The sequence below is a fragment of the Nematostella vectensis genome, chromosome 15 (genome assembly GCF_932526225.1).
Source record: "Nematostella vectensis chromosome 15, jaNemVect1.1, whole genome shotgun sequence".
Classification (NCBI taxonomy): domain Eukaryota; kingdom Metazoa; phylum Cnidaria; class Anthozoa; order Actiniaria; family Edwardsiidae; genus Nematostella; species Nematostella vectensis.
This window is the reverse complement of record NC_064048.1, coordinates 2,374,266-2,385,907: the sequence shown is the minus strand read 5'-3', so window position 1 is coordinate 2,385,907 and position 11,642 is coordinate 2,374,266. Positions and strand designations below refer to the sequence as shown.

The following is an 11,642-nucleotide window of genomic DNA, read 5'->3' as shown; positions in this document are numbered from 1 at the left end:
TGTTCACACATAGATATAATAGTATTAAAGCCTTCTTCACACATAGATATAATAGTATTAAAGCCTTGTTCACACATGGATATAATAGTATTAAAGCCTTGTTAACACATAGATATAATAGTATTAAAGCTACAAAAACGTAGAAAGAAACCACCGGACAGCCTCTATCTGCTGGTGTGCGTCGGACCTTGTGGTCTGCGTCAACATTTGATTAATTAATAAAACCTTTTAAAGGAAAAGTCGACAACAACGCAGATTTATGTTTTTTAGAACGATATTTCGGCAGGCCAATACCTGCCTTCTTCAGGTTATAAATGAGTTACAATGGCATGTTATAGCTAGTATATGTACAAAGTTCATTGATGATTAACTAACAAAAGGTAAAAATAGTAATTGAGTGACAAAGTACAAAGTTCATTGATGATTAACTAACAAAAGGTAAAAATAGTAATTGAGTGACTTACGGAAGATGGTAAATAGGGTGGTGTGGATTACTAAGTAGCTAAACGGTTTATTCACGCCGGTTGAGGCCACCGGGTTCAAGAGTGCCAGCGCGAGCTATCAGTGTGGCTTCTCTTGCTTTGCGGATGGAGTCGCGGTTATTTCTTATTTTTTCAATAGGTATGAGCTCTATGTCAGAAGCGGAGTGGTTAGGTTTTAGGAAGTGTTCAGCGGCGTGGGTTGGTATGGATCGAGATTGGGAGTCTACAGTTCTGCGGTGGTCATTAAAGCGTTCTTTTAATTTGCGTTTAGTGTCCCCAATATATTGAAGGTTACAGGTTATAACCTGCAATACTAAAAACGTGATTTATATGATTCAATGTAACCGCTGTAACCATCTTAATCCATCTTAATCTTAACGCCTTCATTACTAAGATCATCTGCGCGCCATCACGTAGCGCGACGGTTGATAATTGCTTTGACGAAGTGCATCATGGGAAGGGTTTCAACCTCTCCCCCCCCCCCCCCCCCTTCCCACGTGAAGTTTTCCTGCGACTTGAAACAATTTGTTGCAGAAAGTAGAAGAGCGTTCGGGATCAAAAGGTCCTGTCACACTTCCTTTTTTTTCTCTTGCCACCTGTCTAGCAAAAAAAATTGTTGCATTCGCACGCGCATTTTTTTTTTTTTTTGGCGTGTGACACCCCCTTTGCAACTTGTTTTGCATTTCTCAAAGTCGCACGAAAAGTAGAACGCTCTTCTACTTTCTGCAACAATTTTTTTGCGAGACAAGTTGCAGCCGGAGAGTCTACGTGTGACAGGGCCTTATAATCCCACCGTGGAGGGGCGCCTGTGGTCTTGGAGTGGCTGCCAACCCAGTACTCGGGAGATTCGAGAAACGGCCGCTAGGCCTGTCTTGGCATTACATTAATATACATGCCATATTTCTACCATTCACAAATGTAGAATATATTTTTCATTAAATAAGAACCTATTAAAGAGCCTGCGTAGACTAAAATTTCACTAAGCACCATTTACATAAGAACCTGTTTAGGCTAAATTTGCATATGAAGAAAACGTTGTCGTTTTGAGGGACTGGTACCGAGGACTCTTAGTTTCTTTTCAGATACTTTCTCCATTGACCAAAGATGGTCACAGTCACTGTTTTTCTCTTTCACCCTTTTTCTCTCTCACTCTTTCCCAACCCCTGTGTACTTTCACAAGTTAGAAATTTCGAGAAAAGTGCATAAACTATTGTCTTTGATTTCCCCTCATTTAGTTAGAAATTATTAAGTCGATATTTGCCGGAGGCGAATCTCATTTCCACACACATCAAATCTCAAGTATTCTATGTGTATCGTGTAGTTATATTATAAATCATTTCAAACATATGAGTCGTGACAGTCTCTTGAGATCGCATTCTTTAAAATTTTCTAAGGTGAGTAAGATTTTGCATTTATTACAAATTACACGCTAAAGTAAATGCATGACTGCCAGTTATTCCACGAATGAAATGCTAGAGAACATCAAAGATGCATTAAGTGTTTTCTGACGTGCGCGCACTTATATCAATAAGCGGTGCAGTCTAGCGAACTCAAAGCGTTTTGTAACTTCTGCAAAGGAAACCTCACTAAAAGATCCGTGATATAAACTTATCTTTTGAAGGTGAGTAAAAGGCACCAAAGGGGTGATCGCGCTTGATCGCGTGAAAACACGCGTGTTCGTGCACAATTGCTAGCATGGTATATTTTGGAGTACTCGAATGCCTGCCTTAAAGAGAAATAGATTAAAAAATATCCTTCAATAATTTTAACTATTGGCCAAACAGAAATCGGACATCAAAAGTAAAACTTACTCTAACTTCTCACGCTTATTTTCTAAACAAATGTGTTCCTTACTCGATTTTTTCATAACGAAGTTGCTCAACTTTTGCAAAGCAAAATTTGGTGTTCAAAAGAGACACGTGAAGTTTCCCCTGTAATGAAAGTTAACCTCGTTATAAAAGTTAAACGTGCTTTTTTTTATATAGCGAGGAAATATTGTTAAACATTGATGATAAATGATAGGTATAATGTACTTTACGCTTAAATGCTTTAATCACCCTGTGCAGTACCAGCATACAACGAAAAAGATTACTCGACTTCCAGTCTGCACAGCAGGCTAGCTGGAAACCACACCGATAGACTTGGGCTTTTGTATATGGTTGTTGGTTTTTTTTTCATAAGAAAATCGCATCATTTGAAGAATGTCGATCACTCACTTATTTGTTATTGCTTATCAGTAAAAATACAGCGGTTTATTTGTAAGGGAACTTCAAAATAACAATCTACGAATGAAGTGTGATATTTTATTATCGATATTTGATTGAAAATATATTGCTTAGTTCCAGAAAATATCCATACCCCCATTGAGGGGATTGGAAATTCCGGGGGGGGGGGTTCAGACGCCCCGGAATTTCCAGAGGGTTGGGGGGGGGGGGGAGGTAAAATGCCCTTTTCTTTAACATTTACTGTATTTATCTTTTTCCAGAGGAATGGAAATTCCAGAGGAGTGGGGGGTCATACCTCCGACCCCCTCAATGGGGGGGGGGGGGGGGGGGGGGTGGGAGGGGGGGTTGTTGGATATTTTCTGGAACTACACATTAGTTACTTGCTGGAATTAGCCGATGGAAATCGATGCTTTGTGTGACTCGCTCTTGAGCGGGACTATAAAATGGCGGCGAGTAGCTTTATTTAATGTTACCTTGACAATGTTTTGCGAAACACTGAAGAGAGAGAGTCTAGACAACAGATGGAGGTTGCCGCATGATTGATTTTTTTTGTTTCAACAGGTTTTCATTTGATATTTCTGCGCGATGTTTTCATTGATGTTAGTGACGATTGTCGTGATTTTTGGTGAGTGCACCTCAATAACAAAGCAGTTGATTGTTTGTTTAACCGCCTGTATTTGAAAATACACAAATGGATACCTATAAGGCTGAATAGCATGCAGTTTATGCCATGCAAGAGTGACCCTTATAATCTAAACGCACGGATGATCTTTTAATCTGATTAATTCTTTTACAAATCTATTACTAAAACTGTTGCCAAACAATCGTTATTACTCCCTCTTTGTCTTTGTCTTCTACCTCTTCTTTTTTTTCTTTACATATTTTTCTTTCTATTTTCTTCTTCTTCTTCTCCGTTTTAGTTTCTTCTGCTCCTTCTTTTTCCTTTTCATCTTCTTTTCTTAACATATCTTAACTTAACTTCCTTCTTTTCTTCTTCAAATTGCTCGGTACTTATTTGTAAATTTTGTTATAATAACAACATTCATAATATCATCATCATCATAATCATCATCATTGTCGTCGTCGTGGTTATCGCCATCAACATCATCACCATATTATTATTATCATCACCATCATCAACTACACCATCACTACCTCAATCGTCGTTTTCCAACATGTTAATGCAAATTAAGTAAAATGTCTATCAACTTACACAGGATCACAACAACATGCAATGGCCGAGGATAGCAGGTAAAACCATAGTTCATCTTGCTATCATACTTGTATCATTCATTCATGTCTCTGTCGGTCAATCGTTGTCGTTCCAGCGTTCCTTCCAGATCTAAACGCTCGGTTGGAGTTAGTGAAGTATTTGCACTTGATCACTTTATTGAAGTAGTGGAGAAAATTGAGCAAAAGCTGCCTCAGAAATCGCTGAAAGACATAGCAAACTCGATACGCAAACTTGGATACGATGACAAGCTTTGGCAAACTCTTATTGGTAAGTCAGGGGGAATTCTCTGTTTAAAGTCCGTATATACGACTTGTGTGAAAGTGTTGCGTTATCTTTATTTAGAATATTAAAAACTCTCCTCTCTTTTAAAACACAATTTTCCCTCCGTTATTTGATACTTTATAAATAGCATTGAGCAGTTCGAGTTGTAGGTGGGATTGATCTGAATTGTCAATTTTCCAGCTGAACTTGCAGGAATTCTTGTTATTCATGTTTTGTATCGCTCGTCATCTTGAAAGGTTATGGAAACGGTGGTCTCACGGAGACCACAGCCTGCACAGCTGGCGGTTATATTGAGTTTCAGAGCAGTTTTCTATCCGAGAATATGGGAACTCGTTCGTAGTTTATTTTGTTTACTTTTTGAATGGCCGCGCGAGAGAACTCTGGCCCGGCGTCCCTTTCACTAGCGGCGCGGCCATTCGAAAAACAAAAATACAAAAAAGTTCGTGCATTCTCGGATAGAAAATTGCTCTGAAACTCAACATAACCGCCATTGATTGATATATCTCAATCCCAGGAACTGCCGAGTCACTTCCAAGCGACGCCTTGTCCGAAAGCGAAAAACAATTCCTCGAAAAGGCCGTCATGCATGGTGTGACCGATAAATACGAGAACGGTGTAGTACTGAAAAGCGCGGGAGAAGCAATCGCAATAGGTCACGTGATCAATGGCATATGCGCAGGGCTTGACCGAAAAACAAGTGTTTCTCTGAAGGACTGGGAACCAACTGCCTCAGATACAGTTGACAATTTATACGCAGCCACCATCGCTAGGGATCTTGGGATATCAATTTTGTTCAAAAAGAATGGAGGGAGTACTTCGTACTTTGGACCGGGAGGCAGCTGGGAGCCTAGTGAGGAGTGTCCAAATAAATTCAGAAAGCCAGGTTTGTGTTGAATGATTATTGTCTTTTATAACAAGCCTTATCTTTACCGTGATTTTTAAAAAAGAAAAGGGACATTTTTAATGTTTTTTTATTTTTAATGTTATTCAAAACATTGATCTCCAATTATAAAATGGAGTATTTTCATTTCAATGTAACAATAACAAAGGGATTGCCAATAAGACACTGTTTTGAGATTTGTAAGTGACACGTCTCATGTATTTTGAAATATCTTCTCACTTTGAACAATATAGCTATCTGTGATACAAACACTTCATATTTTAGCAATAAAATACAGGAACGGATCAAGGGGCAGTGGACATAAATTTGGGACTTTACCCATTATTTCTCACAAAACGAAAACGGACGGACTCTTTTTTAAAGGCTTATAAAGGGGGGTTGATTCCCATGCAGTCTAAATCATTGTAGAATATATATACATATATCATCTTATTTTATATGAACGTATTTCATTGAGGCACTAAAACATTCGCCACAACGTCCAAAACCTCTTAAACGAGTCGACTTCCATTTTAAAGCTGCAGCCGAGTTTACAAAAGCCACAAACGCTCAACTCTTGGGAGACATGGACGGGTTCATTCTCGGGTCAAAGGTCGCTGAATGGAGTAGCAAGGGCGTGCGTTTGGGACAGCTATTGCGCATGTACTATTCCACGGGAGCCTGTTATGATACGACATTCGCTAGTTGTAACCGGTATGACAAGTTTTCAAAACTGGTCAATCAGGATGTTCTGCTGACGCAAGTGATAAGGTTTGCGAATGCTGAGTACTTGAAGAACAATGGAAGTTACCCTGGAGTGAAAGTGGATGATATTAGGGTGGAAGCGGACGCAATGATTTCTGGGTTGTCACGGTACCTCGGTGAGTATTGTATTTTGATAAATTTTCCAAATCTTCATTTTTTACAGAATAGGCGAAAAGATGAAGCGACTAGTTCTTACAGAATTGACTTTTACATGCACGGCTAAAGTAAATCTGGGAATGCATTGAAGGAATTTTTAACATCCTTTTTCCTGTTTCAGAAAACATACATGGAGAACAAGTGTGCAAAACCATAGGTGCGTTCCCATCATATCAAATTCTTTATTTTTTTTTTCCAGCAAAGGGACACAAATGCCAGCGCTAATGGGTATAGACTTACATATAAAGAAAATTTAGCAAAAAAATTGTCGTTTTTCCCAGACGCGGTCACTTCCATATAAGGAAACTAATATATTCCTTATTTGGAAAACCTGCACGATACTTGTCATTTTTAGGGCTTCCGTACCGTAGGTGCTTCGCAAACTTTGTGAATTGTATTCAGAAGAGAAAAACAGTGACTGTGACCATCTTTAGTCAATGGAGAAAGCCTCTGAAAAAAAACTAAAATTCCTCGGTACCAGAACCCTAAAACGACAACGGTTTCTTCATATGGAAACATTTAGTACGAACGCTTTGGTAGCCTACTTTTAACTTAGAATAGGTACTCCCTAAATAGATTGCTCTAATAACGGGAGGGACGGTCAACGCTGATCTATAGCCAGTGAAGGTGACTGGGCACCTCTAAGTTGACTTATTGCAGGTGCTACTGCCGATTTAAATATGAAGGTAAGCAGCTTTCACTCTTTTGTCAGGATGAAGGTTCCAGGTACGTACTTCATGTAAACATAAACCAAATCCTTTCCCTCCACTTTCATAGCCAATTTGAATAGGTCCCAGCAGCGCTCATGTTTTCTATACTCTGTGCTCTCGCTCCAGTCTGCCATACATCATTTAGACGGAGGACGCATGTTTTATTTGTATTGTTTCTTGTTTCAGGTTGTGAGTTGCCTTCAAACCTTGTGTTTCTGATGGACGAATCCGGGAGCATATCAGCGGCTAACTACAACATACAGAAGGACTTTGTCAAGTAAGTACGTGTGTAAATAACACTTGAGCTTTCATTTTAAAGACCATTTTATATTAACACTTATGTGTGTGTATATTAAAAAGCTTTAAAAGCAAATACCTATGAAATAGCAAGATGGTATATTATATGGGGCATATCTAGATTTAGGGAGGGCGGTCAGGGTCTATTGGCTTACTCTTTCAGGGATAGAGGATGAGTGTTTATATAAAAACGCTTTAATATAAAAGCATGTAAAGTAGTAAGATATGGAAGTCTGGGCCACTTCTGGATTGAGAGGGGAGGTTCTGGGGGACCTTACGCTTCTGTGAGAGAGAACAAGTGTTCAAATTGTTTGAAAAATGGAGTAATGTCTGTAATTCATTAAAGTGGTAATCTGGCTAACTCAGATAACTTCTCAGTTGCTGCATTTATTACAACATGCTATGAGTAGTTCATTACTTATAGGTTAAATGCTGTTTTATTTCAGGAAAATTATCGGCGCTTTTAACATTTCTCCTCGGCAAACGCGTGTTTCGGTTGTCGAGTTTTCCAGTGAACCACGACTGTCAATCAGCATCGACGAGTACAACTCTAAAACAAGGCTCAAGTGTGCTGTCGGGTCACTTCTTTTCGAAAGTATACAAATTCTCCCTTCTGTTTTAGCGAGATTTAATGTGTATAGAATTAGCGAAAGAGAATTTAACGAGAGATCAAAACACAACGGTCTTGTCTTAAGTGTTTTAACCGTAGCCAAAAAAGGTACTGAATTTCCAGGAGAAAATGATAAAAAAAAATATGATAGGTTTTTTTTTGGAAAGTAGAATAACTTGTAGAATATGTGGTTTGTAGGTGGAGTGACGCACACTGGGAAAGCGCTAAAATTTGTCCAAGACAATGTATTTGAGCCCATCCAAAACTCATCTGAAAGTAAGGTAAGCAATCATTAAAAAAAGATAGTGCCGATTCTCATTGAAGTTTTTGGTAAGTTTTAAGACACTCCCAGAGAGCCCTTAACTTCTCCGAGTGGTACCGAGTCATTCTAGAAAGTCTCTTAGGTTGCCCGAGTGGTACCGAGTCATTTCCGAAAGTCTCTAAGCTTGACCGAATGGTACCGAGTCATTTCCGAAAGTCTCTAAGCTTGCCCGAGTGGTACCGGGTCATTCCCGAAAGTCTCTAAGCTTGCCCGAGTGGTACCGATTCATCCCCGAAAAGCTCTAAACCTGTCCGAGTGGTACCGAGACAGTCCCGAGGAGTTTGTATAATACACCTATTAAAAAAATAAATGTTGTCAGTGCAAACGGCAAATGGCAATTGCCAAATGGCAGTTCTACGACCGAAAGGATCCATGGTTACCAAAATGTTTGTTCCAAGTACAGAAAATGTAGAAAATATAATTTATCCATTTAGTATAATGAATATATATTATATATATAATATACATGGTTCTAACATTGCTTGAGTTTATTGATAACCTTTATGTTTGCAAAAAATACTACTTCTACCCATAAACACCTTTCGGTCGTAGAACTGCCATTTGGCAATTCTTTTAGTGGAACTGGTGGAGTGCAGGGCCGTAACAAGCTTCGAAGTATTGGGGGCACAATACAGAAACATAAAAAAATATTTTGGGGCACAGCCACGCCCCTACTGGTCATTTCCTTGTAATTTTTTAAAATATTGAGGGGGGGGGGCACGTGCCCCCAGTGTCCCACCCCTGCCACGCCCCTGAAATGTACCAAATATTTGACTTGTCTTACCAGGGAAATGCGATGAATATATTGGTTCTCTTGACTGATGGCAAGTCAAATGACCCTGATGCTAACCTGTTGGCCAATTCGGTGCGAAACATCAAGCGAACCATCAAAGGTGAAAACCCTGGTTTTCCTTATTTGGTTTCAAACTACACTCTCCCAGCTGCACAGAGATACTAAGGAATCATAAATATAAATCGAAAATAACAGAAAGGTCGTGTAGTATTTCGTTTTCCAAAGCTCAAGTGGATTCACGCTTGTAGGTTCATCAAAATACTTCCAAACCCCTGTATTCATGCGCCCTTAGTCCACCTGTTCACCGGGAACTCACCGTTATTGCAAATTCAATCATCCACTCGCCAAACAGCATTTCCATGGCTTGATATAATTATTATTTAGAATAAAAATTGACCAGAAGACCTTTTACCCAGACGCAGATAAATAACCTGTCTTTATTTATTGTATAAACGCAGGTTCTGGTGCAGAGTAATTAGTCACTAACCACGGATCAATTAAAGGGGCAGTCGCACTTTCGTTTCAAAGTGAAAATGTTGCGTTAGGTTCCCGTGAGGATTTCGCCACAAACCGTATAACAATCCAACGATGTGTAAAGATATATTTATTCGATCTAGAATGAATGAAAGTTATTTGATTTACATCGATTGCATGGAATCAAAGCTTATTTACAGTTATTTAAACTCACAAATTAACTTACTTCTGTGGCGTATCCGATCGTGTTTTCTGATTCTCAAAGTCCTGGTTAGCTGTAGGTTTTGTAATCGTACTGTTTAGCTGTATTTCAGAGTTCCGTTCTCGGTTACTGTTGATCTGACTGATTTACAATGGAATATAATCACGTGGTTGAAATCGATATTAACGAACTGTCACTTATGTAATAGATTTATGCCGAAACACTCTCCGCCCCATAAGGGCGTAGTCCTTATCAATCTACAGTAGCTTTTTGTCTGCAGCCTGGATCACAGCAATCTTGGTGACTGGACGACTGTACTTTCCGGTCACTGTTTGTACTTTGACGTTGCGCACCTTGCCGTCAGGCCCGGGATGAACTTCAGTTACTCCTTCGGTGCTCCACTTTCCTCTCAGTGCATTGCTGTCACTTACTACAACAATGTCCCCGACTTGAACGTTCCGGATTTCTGAGCGCCATTTCTTTGTTGGCACATTTATGCCGAAACACCGTGGAATCGTCATTTCTTGAGAGCGGAATAGACAGCTGAAAGAGTATGTAGATGCGAAATTCGTTTGCATCGCGCTGAATTTACTCACAAGAAGACAATCAAACAGCTTTTAAATAATGTCCAGTAGTTTTTCTCTGTGCTGGATTGGTGACGGTAGCATTCTTGAAAAATATCGCTACCGGTGCGACTGCCCCTTTAAGTTCAAATCTACTAGATTTGGCAATAAGTCACTAGATCCATCTAGAAACTTTTTTCTATCCAAATACACATATAGAGTTAACCATCTTTTCCAACCACCAACAAAGGTGTCAACCAGAGGCATTATCACGTCACTTGAGCAGGGTTGGGTCCGGACGTGCGCCTGCTATCTATGAAACATGGGACCGTCAAAAACAAGATGCATCAAAGCAATATTTGGCTTTCCAAGCCCTCTTGCTTCCATCATTCAAAATCTTTTAAGCGTTTGTATTGGGGCAGCACAGAAATGGTTTCCAATCTTCTCCTCTGCAAAGCGACGACTAACCAAATGCAATTCCAGCAGTTTGAATGACGAAAGGCAGAAAGCGGTTCAGCAGTTGGAAATTATTCACGCGGGCTCGGAATAGTGAAAATCGAAGAAACAACTGCTCGCTAGCTCGACGTTTGGCGTATAGACTTATAACTTACCAGATGATACCATCTAGAAATCCTCTTTTTTATCTAATTCGCCTAAGCTTTATAGTTATGTTCTGCAAATAGCACGTTTATTGCTAACCGGAAGTGGACTCTGCGCCGTTGTGGGGGGGGGGGGGGGGGGGGGGGTGCGAAGCTGGGTTCAGGCCTGATCTCTACTAATTACCCATGAATATATATATGAAATGTCCTGATTCTACACAGAATTATTGAAGGCCGAAAAATGGAAACAGACTACATTCTTTATTCATTCACGCTTCTGGAGTTTAGGTCTAGTTTAAGGAACACTTTTTTTTGGGGGGGGGGGGGGGGTGGGGGAACTTTGTGCACAAGAGGGGAATCTGGTCCTATTCAAAACCCATCCACTCGTTATACCACCCCCCTGCCCTGCTAAACCCCTCTTCAAGGGACTTTAAACTTTATACTTCGTTTATCTTTATACCTCACTTTCCAGATCTAACTATAATATCAGTTGGTGTCGCCGATTACGATTTGAAGGAGCTCGAGTTTATCGCCACTGATCCAAGCAAACACGTATTCACATCAAATAACTTTGATAATCTCCTGGGTCTCGTTAACCAACTCCAGAACAGGACATGCTCAAGTAAGTAGGGGGGGAGGGAGGGACAAAATAGTAGGGAGGAACATTTCATAAGGTTGTACTCAGCTTTAAACTTTCCGGGGGAGGGACTGCTGAATTTTTACAGAATCAAAAAGATGGCCAAGCGTTATTCATTCAATATAGAGGATTGCAGTATTAAGAGATGTATTTTCATCCTGCTATAGCTGCCTTCGAACTTGAGTTGGATTTTACAATAACTGAGGTGAATGCAGTGATCACCGCGTATGTGTCACCAGGCAGTGTACGGTACTTCATGCTACCAGCCAAACGATTCGCAGGAGTCATGAATATCAATGTAAAGGTAAGACTACACCATCAACATTGTCACCACCTTAATCATCATCATCATTATTACCATCATCATCGTCGTCATCATCATCACTATCATCATCATCATTATCATCAACA

At 39.9% G+C, this 11,642-nt stretch overlaps 1 protein-coding gene across 1 annotated transcript in view; it reads left to right on the top strand.

Moving 5' to 3' along the window:
* The first annotated feature begins 1,987 nt into the window (after window positions 1–1,987).
* The window catches only part of LOC5510794, a 10,113-nt gene continuing 458 nt past the window's right edge, over window positions 1,988–11,642 (top strand). The window contains exons 1-13 of the mRNA XM_048723061.1: window positions 1,988–2,103; window positions 3,269–3,332; window positions 3,925–3,958; window positions 4,036–4,208; window positions 4,738–5,106; window positions 5,643–5,984; window positions 6,146–6,181; window positions 6,921–7,011; window positions 7,478–7,626; window positions 7,840–7,922; window positions 8,751–8,856; window positions 11,067–11,216; window positions 11,399–11,557. Coding sequence (XP_048579018.1) covers window positions 3,293–3,332; window positions 3,925–3,958; window positions 4,036–4,208; window positions 4,738–5,106; window positions 5,643–5,984; window positions 6,146–6,181; window positions 6,921–7,011; window positions 7,478–7,626; window positions 7,840–7,922; window positions 8,751–8,856; window positions 11,067–11,216; window positions 11,399–11,557 — 1,732 coding nt within the window. The 5' untranslated portion in view covers window positions 1,988–2,103; window positions 3,269–3,292. The remainder of the gene's footprint in view (window positions 2,104–3,268; window positions 3,333–3,924; window positions 3,959–4,035; window positions 4,209–4,737; window positions 5,107–5,642; window positions 5,985–6,145; window positions 6,182–6,920; window positions 7,012–7,477; window positions 7,627–7,839; window positions 7,923–8,750; window positions 8,857–11,066; window positions 11,217–11,398; window positions 11,558–11,642) is intronic.